The 18,810-nt window shown below is 41.9% G+C and overlaps 1 protein-coding gene across 1 annotated transcript in view; it reads right to left on the bottom strand.

Moving 5' to 3' along the window:
- Positions 1-578: 578 nt before the first annotated feature.
- Positions 579-18,810, bottom strand: part of LOC311000893 (junctophilin-1-like) — a 50,625-nt gene continuing 32,393 nt past the window's right edge. Inside the window, exons 5-7 of the mRNA XM_083991769.1 lie at positions 15,873-16,309; positions 11,254-11,350; positions 579-8,571 (exon numbers count right to left, since the gene is read on the bottom strand). Coding sequence (XP_083847895.1) covers positions 11,270-11,350; positions 15,873-16,309 — 518 coding nt within the window. The 3' untranslated portion in view covers positions 579-8,571; positions 11,254-11,269. The remainder of the gene's footprint in view (positions 8,572-11,253; positions 11,351-15,872; positions 16,310-18,810) is intronic.

Here is an 18,810-nt window from a genome sequence, read left to right on the forward strand (position 1 = left end):
GTTCGGAAAAAGGTGGATAACTGAGCTGTTTGGTGCAACAGATGGATTTAGCCAGTAACAGCACAGGCTTCAGTCTGACAGGAGCAGAGTAGAACTTTGTCTATTTTTAAATGACAATATTAGATCATTACTGTGTAATCCACAAAACAGTCGTTTATTGAAATAAGACTGAACCAACACACACTCTTATTTCTGAACCACATGTCTTCACACAAACCAAAGCAACAGTATGAAATCTGGATGTCTGTAGTGTACATAGTACATTGTCATATAGCTCCTGTGCTGGGCCCTCGGTGTGGGGGCCCCCGACACTCCGACACCGTCACTGTTGTGCTGCGTCTCCAGGCAGCTCGGCAGCTGTCGGCCATCACGACTATTCTGGTCACACCAGAGTCGAGCCAACTTTCACACTTTGGAGTCCCAGCATCTTTGACGGACGCAGAGGGAGGGGAGGGAGGGGCGAACAGAGAGACCCCACCCCCTTTTCTCTCTCACAGCCAGTCAGAGCGGACCAGGCCGTGATCACAGATGCAGAGGAAGAGGAAGAGGAGGAGGAAGGACACACACACACACAGCTGTAAAATGTAAACCCACTTTTTTTTTTATTCATAGAAACAAAAAACAACAACACAAACAGGAAATAACACAATGTTGTAATGTATAATAAGTGATAGCAGTGTCTGTGCTGTTATCACCAGCAACAGTCAACATGTTGCGTTCAAGCAAAACCAAACAAAGTACAGTCATGGACAGTTTTAAACTGTTTAAAAAAAAAAGTCCAACTTAATGTACAGTGATGTAGAAAATCATTGTCATCACAGATCGTCCTGCTGTCGGTGGCACTGGGTAGAATCAGTAGGAACTATTCTGTACAGATAGACTCCACCTGGATGTGTCACCTCCCGGACCCTCTCTCTGCCTCTCTTCCAAACACATTTCACCACACGAACGATCAGAACCCTTCTCTCTCCTTCCTCTCCCTCTCTCTTTAATGACCTCGTCTCCTCTCTGAGATCAGACCACGTCTGCTCTGATCTCCTCCGCTATAGGAAAAACTGAACAACACCCACGCTCCAGCAAACGGTGGCTGAGAGTTCACCTCCGTCCTTGTTCCGTGCAGGCTTCCCTCAGGGCGAGGCCTGCGCTGCGTCCATCAGCTCCACTGATGGAGCCCCCCCCCCCCCCGAGCGCTTCCTACTAATAACCGAGCGTTCAGGCTGAAAATAGCACCAAGAGTCTGTCTGGCGTGAAAGGAGACATATTATTTGTTTGTTATACACTGCCCGTCCAAAAAAAAGTCACCCACTCTGATATTTCGCTGGACCGCCTTTAGCTTTGATTTCGGTATGCATTTGCTGTGGCATCGTTTCGATAAGCTTCTGCAATGTCACAACATTTATTTCCGTCCAGAGTTGCATTCATTCTTCAAAGATTGTCAATGGGATTCAGGTCTGGACTCTGTGGTCACATTGGACCACGTTTCTTCCTTGAAGATGATGGTTCCCCACTCTCCTTCCAGTTTGTAATAGTGCGTTGGACAGTTCTTAACCCAATCTTAGTTTCAGCAATCTCCTTAGATGTTTTATTTGCTTGATGCATGCCAATAATTTCACTTCTCCATGACCACATAATGTGTCTTCTGACATGGTTGTTTAAGAAATGAGACTGCATCAGTTAGGGTTAGATAAGTTGAAACATAGCTGAAACATAATCATCCATGCAGTAATTATCCAATGGGAGGCTCTGACCTATTAGCTTAGTTAAATCCAAGTGGTGACTTTGTTTTTGGACGGGCAGTGTATTTGTTCCAGCTCATCAACTAGTCGGAAAAAAGCCATTTGCCTGGAACTAACCAACTCACTCAGTATTCCTGAGTGATAATACTGAGGTTAGGGTTAGAGCGTTAGGGTAGTTCATTCAAATGACTTGAATGATTTTTCCTTATAATGTAGTAATTCAGTTACTAACTGAGTTACTTTTTGGGGAAAGTAAGTAGTAACTATAACTAGTAATTACTTTTTTTTTTTAAGTGATGTGGCCCAAGGATCAAACACCACAGCTCTCTTTTCATCCATCCTCAAAACAACCCTCTTCAGAACAGCCATTTTCAGTACCTGTCCCTTTAAATGCAAATGAGTCACAGCTCATACAGCCCCGTCCCCTCTACCGGTATTGTTACTCACAGGTAGGGTAAGTGTTAGGTACTGTAGGTAAACCAATGACATCCTTGAATGACAACTAGGGGAACAGCTGGTAAAACCACATGAATTTCAACCTCTGGAGCCTGAAAATGACAGATTTTGGGGGCTGGAAGGCAAGACAAACACCCAAGAGCCTTCAAAAAGTGATATTTCCATAATATGTCCCCTTTAATGTCAAAGCAGAGAACTTGTGTTGCTCTGTTTACTTTACTTTTACATCCACGGTGATGCTTTGAATCATCACCCCTGCTACAGACCTGCTGCATCTCCAGCCTGAGATCCCAGTCACACCAGGAAGTGGTCCGGGGACAACGACTGAGGCTGGTGAGGTCACCGCTTACACTCCAGCCAATCATATCAACCCGTGTCCTGACACCTCGATTGAAACCAGGACGTTGAATTCCTCCTTCAAACTGTGAACACAGCTTGGTCTGGTCTGATCTTTTGAAGATTGCATCATCGGCTGTAGCTACCCAACCTCACCTTGTTGCATCACAAAGGCATCTCCTGTTGCCTAGCAACTCTGACAGTACCCGACATCTCTTTTAGTTTTTAGTTGTTGGATTGAGCTGAAACACAATAATTATAATCAACAGCGTAATCCTCTGCTGCTGTATACTTTCAAAATAGCAGCACGCCGTGAATCTTGGGAAATAAAAGGATCAACCTTTTGGATAAGACAAGAAGGACACATTTTGAAGGAGCCTTAGAAATAGGATGATGCAACCAGTCTTTAGACACAGCCGCTGAAGGACAGCACCTGAAGTGAGAGGTGAGTGTGTTCCATTAAAGACACACATCAGAGGAGTGGAAGGACGCTGCTGGACACAACTGTGTGACCAAAGCAACGATCCTGATCCTGTGTGACTGGGATTAGATTCGGGGTCATTTGCTGGAGTGTGGGTTCAATGCAGTTCTCAGATCAGACTTAAAAAAAACATGATGTTGACTTATTTCACCTACAGCAAAAACATATTCCAGTTCACTATCTCAGACTTCCTCCTGTTCATACAGATGTTCCCCAGCAGCCACACAGCTGCAGACAGCGGATCGCTCATCATCGCCACAGCAGCAGCAACACACTCGATACATCATGATCCCGAGGTCTGCTCTCACCCTCAACTCATCTACTCTGCTGCTTCCACCTACAGTCACCTGACTGCTCCTCTATAACACATCATGATGTCAGCTACAGACTACAGACGCTTTCCCACCTCCTATTGATTTATTTGAAAGCTTCAAAGACCAAACTGCAAACTGGAGGCCAGCTTTAGGAGGGAAAACCTTTCCAAAATTTTGCTAAAGATTTGTAATGAAAAACTCCAGCACACCACTTAACCAGGTGGTATTTCAAACCTCATGTAACTGACGGCTCCAATTAGACATTAAACCACAAACTAGATATATACTTTCATAGAGATCCGAAGGTTATTCATGGACGTTTTTAAAAGCAAACTCAGGCTTTTAACTGAATTTGATTTATTTTACTATTTTTTATATATAGTTTTTATTGTTTTAATAGATCTTTACTCAACTTTAATTGTATGCAACATTGCCATTTCGTTCCTTTGTATTATTTATTTATTATATATTTATTTTCATTTTATTCTATGCCATTCTTGTTTTTATCCCTGTGTTATCCCCACTGCAAATTGTTGAGTGTAAGATCAGTATTTTTTAATTCCTCAATGTTTTCATTTTACATGAAAAGTGTGTGTGTGTGTGTGTGTGTGTGTGTGTGTGTGTGTGTGTGTGTGTGTGTGTGTGTGTGTGTGTGAGAGAGAGAGAGAGAATGTGTGCGTAAATGTCTTTTTTTGTTCTATCATGTAAAGCACTTTGGCCTGCTTTTTTTGTGCGAAATGTGCTCTACAAATAAAGTTTGATTGACTGATTGACATGAGGTCAGCATGGACACATTCTCTTTACATATCAAAACATAATGCACACATTCTTCTTTTCTTCCCAGTCTGAAGTTGAAGTCATAGTTATATGTGCAACTACTGATTTCCACTGCAGCTCAGGAGAAGGTTCAGCTTCAGGTTTCTAATGAATGACACTGCTCCTTCCTTAAACCCACTTCATCTACTCATAAACTCTCTATGTTATATCTTGAGTCACACCACACCGTTCAACTATTTACACTATTAGATAATCAGATTCTATGCCTACAGGAGCCCTGATAGGACAAAATCTTTTTTCTTTTTTTTTAATCACCTGTGAATAAAATAAATCTTTAAATTATCATCTCAGCTGCTTCGGACAGACAGATTTCAGTTTTCACCTCATGTGGCTGAAATGAGAATGACAATAACACACTAAAAAATACTAACAAAAAAGTACTAATTAAATACATTTCACTTGCATCTCAGGGAAAGTGAAAAAAAATCATACTTTTTAATAGATGAGAAAAACGCATCTGAAACGATCCTTGTAAAACAAAACAGAACTTTATTTATTATTTTATAATGATGGTTTATAACTGCTATGTGGGAGTGACTTCTTATTATTATTATCATTTATTTATTATATACAGTATTATATTTTGTGTTATTTTCCCAGGAGAAGAAGAGGCTGTGTCCCTGCACACAGCGGCCACAGTGAAGGAATGGAGAGGATGCATGTCGGTGGTGTGTGTAGTGGACGTTCAGTGGGATCCTGTCGACAGACGGGAATGGAGCTTTTCATTAAGAGACTCATCTAAAAAAAAAAACAAAGCTGCGAACTAATGAAAGAAAACTAAAAGTTTCACTCGCTGACTCCTTCAATCCCCAAACTGACTCAATATGCACACTTTATACAACATTTTACCAACACCTGCATGCTACACTATAGGCACCACAACCACATCATATCAACAGTAAGTTAAATCCAGCCATCACGGTGGAAACATTTGTAAGACAACGCTTTTTTCTTTTCCCCACTGTAAACTTAAGAGTTCAACACGAGCACGTCCAATGACGTCCAACATTCACGCACCGGCAGCTGAGGAACGCTCCTCAGGACGTAGCAAGTCTGACATCGAACCATCAGAACTTGTGCACACTTGTGCTCCAGCTGTGAGTTTACACTCTACAGATGTGCACGCCCTGCAGAATCCCAGTGTTTCCAAATCCAGACAGGACACACCTCATACAACATAAACAAAGTGATCAACACCATCCAAGTGTTTGACTAATTTAAATCTACATCTAAATATATAACCATAAACCACCGAGTAAATCAACATTATTCATCTACATCATTAAATCCTGAACGCGTTCACTAAGAAAAATTGCAAAACAAATTTTGAAAGGTGTGAATTTTACCTGACTATACTGTACTATATGGATTTCAATCATTAGTCATTATAGGCTTGGGCAAAATTCTAATTTTAATATCTCCATACATTCATGCAAAAATGTTGCTATTTATGATCTAATATATTGCATCATATAAAAGTGTTTTTGATATCTAATATTATTGAATATTGACCCAGGCCTGAACTTTGCTCTTTTAGGAGACATATTCTGCCCCTTTTCCACAAATAAAAATATTTCCCAGGTGTCTTAAAGACATGTCTGTGACATGCTTTGGTCAAAATGCTCCAAGGATCAAACATCACAGCTCTTTACATCCTCTCTAAACAGCCCTGTTCAGAACAGCTGGTTTCAGTGCCTGTCCCTTTAAATGCAAATGAACCACTGCCCCTTCTACGGGTACCAGGTAGGGGTGGTATTATGCAAATTCAAAAACTAGTTACATCACTGCCAGACAACTGAGGGAACAGCTCATAAAACCACATGGATTTTAACCTGGGAGTCTAAAAATTACAGATTTTCTTTGTCAATTCTCAAATTTTTGTCGCCAGAAGGCAAAACAAATACCCAAATATATGATAAAGAGCCTTCGGAAAGTGATATTTCCATAATATATCCCCTTTAAATTTGAATTCACATTAAAACATGAATAAATAAATAAAAACTATATATATATTCTGTATATTCTGAATCACAGCTCTATGTTTATGAACCCAATAGCAAACAGATTGAATTAAAGGACAGTGTGTGTTACTAAACCCACAGGTGCTGGCAGTAACACAACGTTTTAAACTGCATGGTAACAAAGGCTCTGCCATACAACTGATGGTGAAAATACAAAAACACAATAACACAAACTAAAACAATAAAAAACCCCAACAAAAAACAGTGGGTGTGAAACTAAAACTGATTCGGGTAAATGAGCCAATCGGCCGTCAGCGCTCGACTGAGCGCATCCACTTCCACAGTTGTACAGTGTGTTGCATATTCCAGAATATAACACTCTCTATAAAATATAGTATAATCAAAGACAGAAGAACTGTACTGTACATGATTCATGTGTTTTTGCATACTGACACATCTCACACGTCTGTCACTGTGACGACGGAGGATACAGTCATCCAGTCACTGCCTCCTCTACTAGTGCAGGACCCGGTCGCCGTGGTGATTCAGGGCGATGTCGAAATTGGGTGTGGACGAGCGGACTGAGGCCTCGGAGCACCTTGGACACCGGCACAGGCGGTAAAACCTTCAGCTGCTGTTCCTGGGCTTTTTCATGCTGCACCTGAACCAGACTCTCCACACCACTGACTTTATCTCTGGACTGGTGGAGGGGGGGTGGGGGTGGGGGGGGGGGTTGTCCTGGACCAAGCAGCAGCTGCTCCAGGCTCCAGGTTTGACTTAATTCAGCTCGAACCATCAGTGAGCAGCTTTGATTCCCTCCTGGTTGTGTATTGGTGTTTACTGCAGCAGCATTTACACTTTCCTTTTGAAGATAGTGGTTTCACTACAGTTCTCCAGCTCACTGCAGAGCAACATGATGACATTAGACTTAATCAGGTAAAAAAAAAGAATACGTTTTGATTAAAAATTCACCACCTCATGAAGCTGAGGAGGGAATCTCAATGAAGTAGCCTGGTCTCAGGGCGCCGTGCACAGTCGCTCCATCAGGAACAGGAGAAACGAGCCGGGGTCGGATTAGTAAATTGACAAATGGGAACATAACTGAAAACCTACAACCTTTAACTCACGGTTCAGTGAAAGCAGGTGGAAACATGGCGATCAGGTGTCACCCATTCAAAGATTCTTGAATTCAAATGCACCATAAAGGGAAAAAAAACAACCCCCCTACCCAGAAGCAGCAGCGTGCTGAGACCCACGGAAACAGATAACAACCGATACCAACGGATCGATAGACGGGACCGATGGAAATAGAGCCGCTCTCTCTCTCTCCCAGAGCGGAGAGCGGAGGGCCGAGCGAGGGCTTGGCATTCCTGCCCGGGCCCTTCTCAGCCACACCAACACGTCATCCTGTAAAACGGTAAGGCAGCTGTCGGCTTCCATCAGCTCAAAGTGCATCTGCGAACATATCCACTCCACCACCCACCCACCCACCCACCCACACACACACACACACACACACACACACACATACACAGCAGAAGCAGACACACGTGTAGAATACACACTAGCTTGGTTTCCATCCAAAGTAATCCTGGTGTGGATTTTTACTGTATGTAGGAGCGAAAAACAGCGGGAGTCGACAGAAAGTTGGTTTTCTTACACAACGCGTGAAGCAGCGGAGAGGCCAGGATGGAGACACACACCTTCACCACAGTGTGTCTGAACTCAACAGTGACTTCTCTAATGGACCATGTTCTCTCTCTCTTTCTCTCTCTCTTCCTCTGTTGGATCATTTATGAAACAAATTCTCTTCAACTCAGCTGGACCAGGCACAAACTTTTTATTGCAGCATTTCAAAACTTCCATATTTGCTGAACAGTTGGATGGAAATGGAGCTGTAGACAGACAAGCACACGCACACACACACACACGCTCACAAACATATAAACAGGCATTTATAAGCAGTATAGATGCCAGAGCTCACGCTCACTCCTTCACATCCTCTCCCTCTCCGTCCTATCTAACCCTGACAGAGGATCCGTAGCCGGGGCTCCGGGGCCCATTTCCAACAGGACAACTGCTTCAGCTTTCACTGCACTCTGAGTGGGCTCACAAATCATCACCAGTCCAATCAGGTTGGGCACTGAAGACAGTCTGTCCAGAGGGAGGGGAGGGGAGGGCGGGGGTGAAGGTGGTGATGGTGGTTTCACCTTTCTCCCTCTCTCTCTCTCTCTTTCTACCCCCTCCCCCTCTCTCCTCCTCCTCCTCCACACTTCTTCTTCTCCTCCTTCTCCTTCTTCACTCGTCTATTTTCAGTCCTCCGTTTTGCCCGTGTCTGCCGCTCTGACTGGTGTTGTGTTTTTTTATTTTTATTTATTTATTTATTTTTTAAAGGCCCCTCTGGCTGATGGAGGGTTAGCAGCTTGGGCGATTAGTTTGGATGGAGTCCACTGCAGGGTCAGAAATAAATAGAAATAAACATCAGTGTTCAGATGGAGGCCAAATGCTGCATTTATAAACCAGCATTCATGGCTGACTTATTACAGCAATCAGTATGTATTATATAACATTGAATATTATGACTTATTATATTATGAGTTTTTGGGGTTAGACCAGGGGTGGACAAACTTTTTGGTTTGGGCCACTATGAGTTTTGAAATTTGATAGTGGGCTCGGCCAACATCAGATGAATGGATAATGTTTGTGTAAACTAATATAAATGACATGTAAAAGCCGTTACCTCACAGTAAAATAAAACTTACATTCAAATTACATTCAGTTGTTGGTCATCCTTTTTTCCCAGTGCATCAAAGTTTGTGGTCTTTGCTATAGTTTGGACAATTTTGTACCAATATTTAATGGGCCGGATTAAAAAGCCTGACGGGCCACATATTGCCCATGCCTGGTTTGAAGAAATTCTTTGTGTTATATGTTATTAGTTTATGTTTATCAGAAAATGCAGCTAATGTTTGCTGGAACACATCGGTTCATCCTCATCCTGAAAAAATATGAAAACAGTAAGAAAATGAACACATCTGTAAACTGAATAGACTAATCCACACGTCTTTACCAGAGACTTTCAGAAACTAAGTTTTACTTTAAAGTCTCTGTGGTTGTGTTGTGGTCTGGGTGGACAGAAACTGAGACCTTAGTTGAAGAGGTGAAAATACAGTAGATGACGCTGTACAGAAATCAGAGATACAGTTTGGTAAATGGAGTGCAGATCATCTCCCTGAACCATCAATTATTAGTTATTCGCACATTCTTTCCAGCATGCAATGCAGTAAGGTTAAAGGTAGAGTCTGCAGGATTTTCTTTAAAAATAAAATACAGACTTGATCATCACCTATGGTCTTCCACTCATGTGTGGTGGTGACTGTGTCTGCCCCCCCTGTATTTTGATGCTCCACAGCCAATGACATAGCAGGTAAAGTTCAGTGCAGCAAGAGTAGGAGGGCTGCCCGCTAGCTGCCACGAGTGCTAGCCCTGCTAGCTAGATGCTAACTTCCCCCAAAGATACTCTATATGCCAAGATGTCGTTAGCCTGACAAGCCGAATGTATGTCGTCATCGCGTTAAGCCCGGCCAACGTCTCTCTAAACAGATAGAGCGCTGTGATTGGTGAACACAATCGGTGTTCGAGACTCAAAAAATTCCTATGGCTCGTTTCTAGACCCACCTACGGAGCAAATATTTTTGCTGCTGCTAGGGTGCGTCTAGATTTCTAGGCTAGTGGGGCGAAAGAATCGACCATAATCTGTGTTCACTTCTCTCATTGGAGTCAATGGACTCAAGGCTGGCGCTAGTCTCCTAAAGGGGCGGGGCCGTGGAGAAGCCCATGTAACATGTAGCCTATACAGGAAACTGGCCGTCTTGGTTTATAAACCATCTTTGCTTCCACTAGTGATGGCGCCTATTATCCGGCGGTCGCACCCGCTTCCAGCTCACCACAACGGACCTCCTACTCGTCTCAGCTTAGCCCTCCAGGCTCCGCCTGCCGCTCCAGCTTCACTGTATTTCCGTTTCTTTGCAGTCCTGACAACAAACTGCTGCTTATTGCTGTCAGAGGCATCAGGCTGCACAGTTGAGCCTGAGAGGAAGGGCCCAGTTTACATGTGTTTACAAACTGCAACCTGCAGACTCTACCTTTAAAGGGTGAAGACAGTTACAGAGAGGTGCAGGTCTTCTTATACATGATGTGTCTGAGAGAAGTCAGAGTCTTGTCTCCACACACACACACACACACACTTCATTGGAAACTTTCCATGGGAATTAACGGGAATATAAAGGAATAAACCAGAATAAACTGGAAATATACAAAATTGAACGTTGGCTAAAATACAGTTGGGGAAAATATATTGTAGCATAATCTTGGCTAAAACCACCAGATTTAATGCAAACACACTTGAATATCTCTGCTATTCCTTAATCACATGCACACAGCAGCACACTGACTGCAGGGCTGCTGAGGCCACGCCCCCTACATGCACTGTGCACTCCTCCATCACATGACATCACAGATGAGTTATAGAACCCTGAAGGATTGAGGCCAAAACACAAAACTACAGAAGCCACATTTGAGCTGGCAGACATATTAATGTTTAACACAGCATTTCATTTAACGTTGGCATGTATTTATTAATTTGTAGTTATTTATTTATTTTACATTTTGATTGAAGAAAGAATTGATTGTTCAACACAATACAAGTTTTAAAGTTCTACTCACTGTTTTTGAATAGTTTTATTTTACATGCGTGTGTGCTGATGACAAAACAAAAAATATATATTTATCTTTGGATACGATACAGCTTGTTTGAATTACCCACAATTTCCAGTTATTCCCATAATTTCCCATGGAGCGTTTCCAATTTGGAATATTTCCAAAATTCCCCATCTTAACTTCCCATGAAAAATTTCCCCAAAGTTTCCCACCCCTTTGCAACCATACCGGAGACCCATCAGAGTCTGACACCCTCTAAACCCAGATCTAAGCAGTCGGTTCAGCTGTTGTGCATTAACCCTTTAGGACGGTGTTAATGATGCTAACACATGTTGGACCTGTGTCCACTACCAACCTGGTGTGTAAAAGTAACAGTGTTAGTGTGAGTGGCGTGACACACAGGTGAGTCTTACCTGAGTCCAAGTTTGGTCAGGTGAGGAAATGGACAAAAATAATGGCTAGACCTACATTCAACAGCATGACGAGAGCCACCAGTATAGAGTTAGGACCCTGTGGAGACACCAGAGAGCCTCATGTTAGATGCTGTTCTGTTACACTGGCATAAATATACACACACACAAACACTGCAGCTGTTTGCAAATGATCAGCTCTAATAAACTTATCCAGCAGCAGCTGAGGTCGCACACAAAACAACCCAGTTTGTTGGTGGCATTTGAAAAGGTCGCTCCATGTGTACTGCAAGCAAGTGCTGGGAAGATGTCACTGATGCAGTGACTGTTTACCTGGCTGAGGACATGATTCCCATTACTACTAAGAAGGCTTCTAAAAATAGTCTGTGGTGTGGGAGAAATATGTTTCCAATACAGCTGAGTGCTGTGATAAGTTCCAAGACTCAACTCAAAGAGTCCAATTTCTTCCTACCACAAGTTCACAAACACCTGAGCTTTATTCGAGTCTGAACATTGTTTTTTTTTTTAACTACTGGACGTTTTACGGTATGTGTCTTTAGGAAGCTATGAATGCTGGGAACTGGAGGAGGTGAAAACCACAGAGAGTGGAGTGAAAATAATGAGAGCAGTGCTGACACTTCACCAGGCCACTGGTGCATGGAGCTAAGATTAATTATGGGCAAATAAGGAGCTGGCTCATAATAGAAATACTGTTACATAAGTGGAACAACAAGTTACAGTTGGAACACTGAGCAAAATGTTAAATAATTACTTATACTAAACATTTTATTATAAATAAATTAAAAAGGCCAGTGTGGGACAAATAAGGAATATCTTATCTTAGCTCAGCTTACTTTACCTTATATTAAAATCTTTATGAAACAGTATGTAGTATGGAAACATTGAAAAAAAAGTACATTCAAAAATGTTAACAGTGATTGAGGTTGAAACTGAGTAATAATGTTAGTGCACTGTCTACCTTCAGGACAGTGTTCAGCACAGAAAAGGAAACTGATCGAGGCTTAAACAGAGCTGACACTATCTGAGTAGAATCATAAACACAGTGGTTCAGACCCAACACATTTCTCAGGTCCTGAATGCAGATCAGAGGAAGAGGCATCTGGTGTCGTCATGGAAAGACTTTCTCAGGTCACCACTCCATCCAAGTGTCTGACGTAAACCCAGAGCTTCACCTGCTCAGAGTCGACACTGATGACACTGAACTAACACAACTATACTTGATTACCTCCCAGTCAGATATCAGGAACCCAAACCCAGTATACATATATGTTAAGATCAATGTTGAATATGAATACACTGCAGAGAATACAGGAGTTAGTTAACCTTTTAATGTAACATTTTTTATGGAAGCTATTTGCATTGTTTAAAACTGGATTTTCCTCATATACATGTGTGTGTGTATATATATACACTGTATATGTGCTACCTCACCACACATACTGTAACAGTGAATCCGGTTTTGCTGAGGATCTATATTTAATAATCTATCAGACTGTTTCAATTCATACCAATGTTAAATTAAATTAAATCTGCAGTAAGAATACACTTTACTGGAGTGTGATTTACCTTTTGAAACCAATGTCTGTTTGAGATAAAATTTTATTAAAGGTCAAGTGTGTAATAATTAACAAGGTTTATTGGCAAAATCTGAATATACTACCCATGAATATAGTATATATATTATGTATAATTTCTATGAAATAAAATCTGTTTGGTTTTTGTAGCCTTATAAGTCTTCTTTTATACATATATACATTAGCAAGGGTCTTGCTTTAGAGAGTGTCACCATCTTGTACCGCCACCGAAGGGGAAATCCAGTCAGAGAGCACGTTTCAAGGGTTTTGCGTTCATAAATAAACCAACCAAGAAGACGGAGGAGGAAACAGCAGACATATGGTAAAATGGTTTAGATCTTCACCTCATCACTTCATGCTCCGGAAATACTTTCAGTCTCGATAAACGTGTTTTTTTTGTCCTCGGAGGCCACCGTCACTTTGCCAACAGGAGGGGTGAGCGCTGCAATCTAGAATCTGAACACTAGATGTCACGGTTTCCCCCCATTTTACACACTGGACCTTTAAGTATCTGACTGTACTTTCTGTTTCATCTCTTCTGTTTCTCACTTATTTATTCATTTTTTGAATATGGAAATGAGTTTAATGGTTTTGCTCAAAAACTTGATCTTAAAAACCAACTTGAAAAAGAATTGTGATAATAAAAACATAATGTGATATTGTACAGATAGAGACAGTATCTGAACTAAAGACTGGATGTTAAAATCAACAAGTCAGTTTTGATAATGTATGTGTTGTAGGGGTGTAACGGTACACGCAAGTCATGGTTCGCTACGTACCTCGGTTCAGGGGTCACGGTACAACAGACACTAATTGAATGTACCGTAATAAGCCGCAGTCTATTTTTGAGGACCTCAAACTGGGAAAACAAGGTTTTCTATTGCTATTTGGTAATAAAAACATTATACAGGTTCCACATGTTTCTGTGCTGCGGTGTAGCTCTTTCTTGTTATTTTATATTTAAAAAGAAAAGAGATCGCAGGGTAATTAAACACTGTACATTTAGCGCGATATAGTGCATAGAGTTAATAGTGTTCCATGCGCACGTGTGTGTGTGCCTGTGAGTGCCTGTTCAAGAGAGAGAGAGAGAGCGAGTCCAGCAGGAGGAGGGGCTGACTGACAGAGATGAGAGACGGTGTTTAAAAAAAAAAAAAAAACATAACAATAATATTATTTTATGTCGGAGACTATGGCGGGCCCAAATGAGTCTCGTTAATTACCGTTTTCGGAAACGCCATTCTGCCCGCCTGGTCGTATGTGGATACAGGACGCATTACCGCTTACACCTGTGTTCACACACACGTGGTCACAATGCGTCCCCGACCCCAACCGCTCCGGGAGGTGGTTTGGCCCATCGGATCACAATCCGTCCTCAATGCACCCTGGTTGCCTTACTTTCAAGTGGTCCAGCTCTATCTGACTGCAGTCTGATCACCGAGAACGCATGTTAATACCAGTTTTAAACAGGGTTGACATTTACCTTGGTCTATAGGTCGCACCGGTGTATAAGCCGCCCCCAACTTTTTAGATGAAAAAAAAAGGAAAAAAAGTGCGACTTATACACCGAATTTTACGGTAAAAATAAAATCTGTCTTGTGTTATAAAAGTAAAAAAAAGAAAAAAAGAATATAAAATAAAACAAGTGCATTAGGAGTGTTACAATGCCATTCATTAATTCTAGAGGAAAAAAACTTTTGACAACTGACAAATATTATAAAAAAACAAAAACAAGAAACTAACATCAATGTTGGTTTACACAGTTAATTTAGACTAGATGCCAGTTGCTTTGGTGATGTTTCTGGTCCTGTCTGTGTTCATGTCAAGAGGCTTAAAAGCAGCGGGATAAGTTGTTGCACACAACTTGTCTTTTTCCTTGCACCAGTGATTGACATATCGCGGTGAACATGCGCTAACGTGTTTGATGCGTTTCTAGCGACGCACGGCGCATCCGTGAAATATCGCAGACGGACTTTGTCCGGTCGACCAGTCGCTAGCTGCTTTACACAGTCTATTGTCACGAGCTGTCACCGTCGCCGTCGCCGCTGTGACAAATACATACCGTTACACCCCTAATGTGTTGTGCTTGTGTCATGATATAGATCCATGTCTTTTCTACTGTATGGAACCTCTAAATGAAAACCCCTGCATTGAACACCAGACAGTCTCTTCTGACAGACAGGGTGATATGATCCTTTAATGCTCCAGGTGTGATTGTGTTCTTAACCCTCGGATGATCCTTCAATTTGAACCACTTCCATGACCCCTGGACAAAATTTAGACATCAGTTACTCCCAAAATATTTGTGATACATATAGGACTGGGTCTTGACTAAACATGAAAATCACTTTTGACAAATTTTCAAATTTTTTAACACCTTCCTGGCCAGTTGTTTTTGATGCAAAAACACAAAATTTCTATGGGGCTCTATTGGGTTTTTGGCTGGTGACAGTATTGTAGTGATAAAAAAAAGAGATATCCAAAATCCCCTCAGTGAAAACTTCTGACTATAATATGTCAACAAAATAAAACAAGAATTTTGAAAGGGGCTTTATCCATTGTTCAGATTTCAGTTCTGGAAATTAGCATTAGCATATTTCATCAGATATTGCCTCATTTACATATTTAAACATAAAATTTGACAAATCTTGTAATACAAAAAATATTTGTCTTAGTGTGAGTAATAAACTTTGGAAGTTTCATGGTGATATCTGTTAGTTAAAATTTTGGAGATTTTTGTCCGGCAAAGGATCATTTCAATTTCAAATTGAAATTGAAATTTTCAATTTCAAAAACTTTATTATCCACAGAGGGGTCATGGGTGTGGTTAAAATGCATTACAGGTCCAGAAATTTGACTTTAATTCTGAAATTCGGGACATCCAGAGTTTACCCAAAGATAAACCTCCTTGCCAAAAATCAGGCCCCAGTGACCTTTCATTTGACTGTGGGGAGTTGGGAAAGTGTGAGAGGTGGACACAAATGTCCAGGGGTAAAGTGAAAATGAAACACAGGAGCTGCTCTCACTCACCGACTCCTCCTCTAATACTTCGGGGGCTATTTCCAGACTTGCTTTCTTGGTTTCTGCGAGGCTCTTTGGTTTGCTTGACTCCTGTCTTTTAGGCTTGGGGGCCTCTGGTGCTTTGGCGCTCTCTTTCGGGGGGACGGGTGAGGGGCTGGGGGCCGGCAGGGATCTGGGGACCGGCGAGGGGATCGGCTTCGCGGGCGGCGGCAGGCGCGCCAGGCTGGACGGGTGGAGGTCGTCCTCCACGCCAATGGGCTCGTCGGGCGGCGGGCTCTTGACGTCGGCCTTGACGTAGTAACCGTGGTACTGGGAGTGAATCTGCCCGTTGCTGGGGTAACTGCTGAGTGTGGTGGTGGTGGCGGCAGCCGGTTTGGCAGCTGGAGGAGCCTCCTGCTGCCTCACTTCCTGTTTGAGAGAAAGTTTTGATGCTGCCTTTGTGATGCCTGCAGGGCAGAAGAAGAGGGATGAGGAAGAGGGACACGTGCTCCATTTAAAATCTATGTATTTTACTTTATAATCAAAGAGAAACACAGAAAATAATTAATTACAGCCAGATGTTTCACTTCATTTTCCATTTCCTCAAAGAGTGACCGGGGTCAACTGGAGTCTTAACACGGCTTTATTTCTAATCCCGCTCCCATTCTCCCTCTTAAAGTTACTCTATTACTAATTGATACCAACCCGACAGTTCCTGTAAATGTTTCAAATTAAAAGTCAAATTGCTGTAAACCAGATCACAGTGGACAGAAACCTTTCTGAGCAGGGCTTTTATTGTGAAACACACCGTGCGCAGCAACAGATGGTTGGGATTAAACAACGACAGATAAAAGTGGATCAGACTGAATGAATCAGATGCTTCAGATCAGTGCTTCTCAGAGTCACTATGGTTCAATCCAGAGGTTACACAGGACAGAATGTGTGACTGTTTGACTTTAACACTTTCTGTAAGAGAAAACATCTAAAAGAGGAGCTAAATATAAATATATTTTTAGCTATATACCTACACAACACCATGCAAAATTCAAAATTAAAGTTTTCATACCCCTTGAACTTTTCCACATTTTGTCATGTTACAACCACAAACTTACATGTATTTCATTGAGATTTGATGTGAGAGACCAACATAAAGTGGCACATAATTGTGAAGTGGAAGGAAAATGATACATAGTGTCCAGTTACTCCCAAAATATTTGTGATACATATAGGACTGGGTCTTGACTAAACATGAAAATCACTTTTGACATGGGTTTCAAATTTTTTAACGCCTTCCTGGCCTAAACGCTGCACATGAACCTGAACACAGCATCCCCAGTGTGAAACATGGTGGTGGCAGCATCAGGCTGTGGGGAGGCTTTTCTTCAGCAGGGACAGGGAAGCTGCTCAGAGTTGATGGAAGATGGATGGAGCTAAACACAGGACAATCCTGGAGGAAAAGCTGCGTGAGAAAAAGACTAGAGACTGGGACGGGAAGTTCACCTTCCAGCATGACAACCATCCTAAACACAGCCAGAGCTACAATGGACTGGTTTACATCAAAGCATATCCAAGTGTTAGAGCGGCCCAATCAAAGTCCAGACCTAAATCCTATTGGCAAGACTTGAAAACAGACGCTGTCTCTTCAACACCATGTATCATTTTCCTTCCACTTCACGATCATGCGGAAAAGTTCAAGGGGTATGAATCAGGGTCCGACGTTAAGGTTTTTTCCTACTTGTACTTCTCAAATCTACTTGCCCCATCTAAATTCTTACTTGCCCTGCCTAAGAGGTTTTTTTCTGGCTGTGTGGTGCATACTTTCGCTCATGACTAAAATCCATTTTCTGTTGACCGTATACAACACTACACAACACTTCTTTCTTCAGAAAGCAGTATTTATTATTATCTATAATTACATTCAAAAGGCAACCATTGCAGACAATAAATGCTATTTCACATTATTTGACCAGTAGCAGTTACACCCACCGTTCCCTATCTGAGCAGGTGAGCCACCTGTTTAATGCCCGATCACAGTTGAAATCTTGAAGGGCCAAAAACATTAACCTGGACAACATTTTAAGAGATAGCTGGCTCCTCCAATCAGATTTTATTCTTTTCATTGCATTCACATGCTGCAGTGGACAGTGGACAATTTAGCTTCAGTATTAATTCACTATCTAAAAAAATATATATATATTAGAAAAGACCAATTTAAAAAAGCATTTTTAAGATGAAAATGGTCATGTCCATCTGCTCTCAATACTTGGTTGGGGCCATTTGACTTGAACTACTGGAAATAGCCCAGACTTTTCCATGGTATTCTAGTATATTGAGATGCCCATGTAAAACTCAAGGATGTGGGACATTGAAACATCCTGGGACGCTATGAGTGACAGGCAAACAGCCAATCATCTAACAGTGTAGTTCGGTTGAAGCATCATCTCCACGTGTGTTTATTGACAACAGGGTTGTAACCTAAAAAGGACACGTTAGCTCGTCGGTATGGTAACGGTAACAGATGACTTTGCTGCGTGCGTCTGCCCCGAGCTGAAACAGCAGCGGCGTTAATGAAGCAGCGTCAGGCCGCTCACCGTCACTGAAACGCTCGGTGAAATCGCAGATTAAATACGATGAGCCGCGAGCGACGTAGATAGCCTATCTCACCTGGTAGATCACACCCGCTACAGAGACCCAGTTCGATTCCACCTGACAGTCCCTTTGCTCCGCGTCAATCCCCCCTCTCACTCTCTCTCCCCCCTCCCCTGTCTCTCTCCAGCTGTCCTTTCAAAATAAATGCAAAAGCCAGAAAATAAAAAATAAGAAAATCTGAGAGGGTGGATAGGAGAGAGTGAGGGTGCAGCAACTGCTCCTACTTGTTGTATTTTCATTGTTTTTTGGGTTGTTTTCTTATTGTACAATGAAAAAACATGGGAAATGAAATTTTCAGATGTCTTACATGTTTTTGAAG

This window comes from Trachurus trachurus, assembly GCF_905171665.1.
Source record: "Trachurus trachurus genome assembly, chromosome: 17".
Lineage (NCBI taxonomy): Eukaryota > Metazoa > Chordata > Actinopteri > Carangiformes > Carangidae > Trachurus > Trachurus trachurus.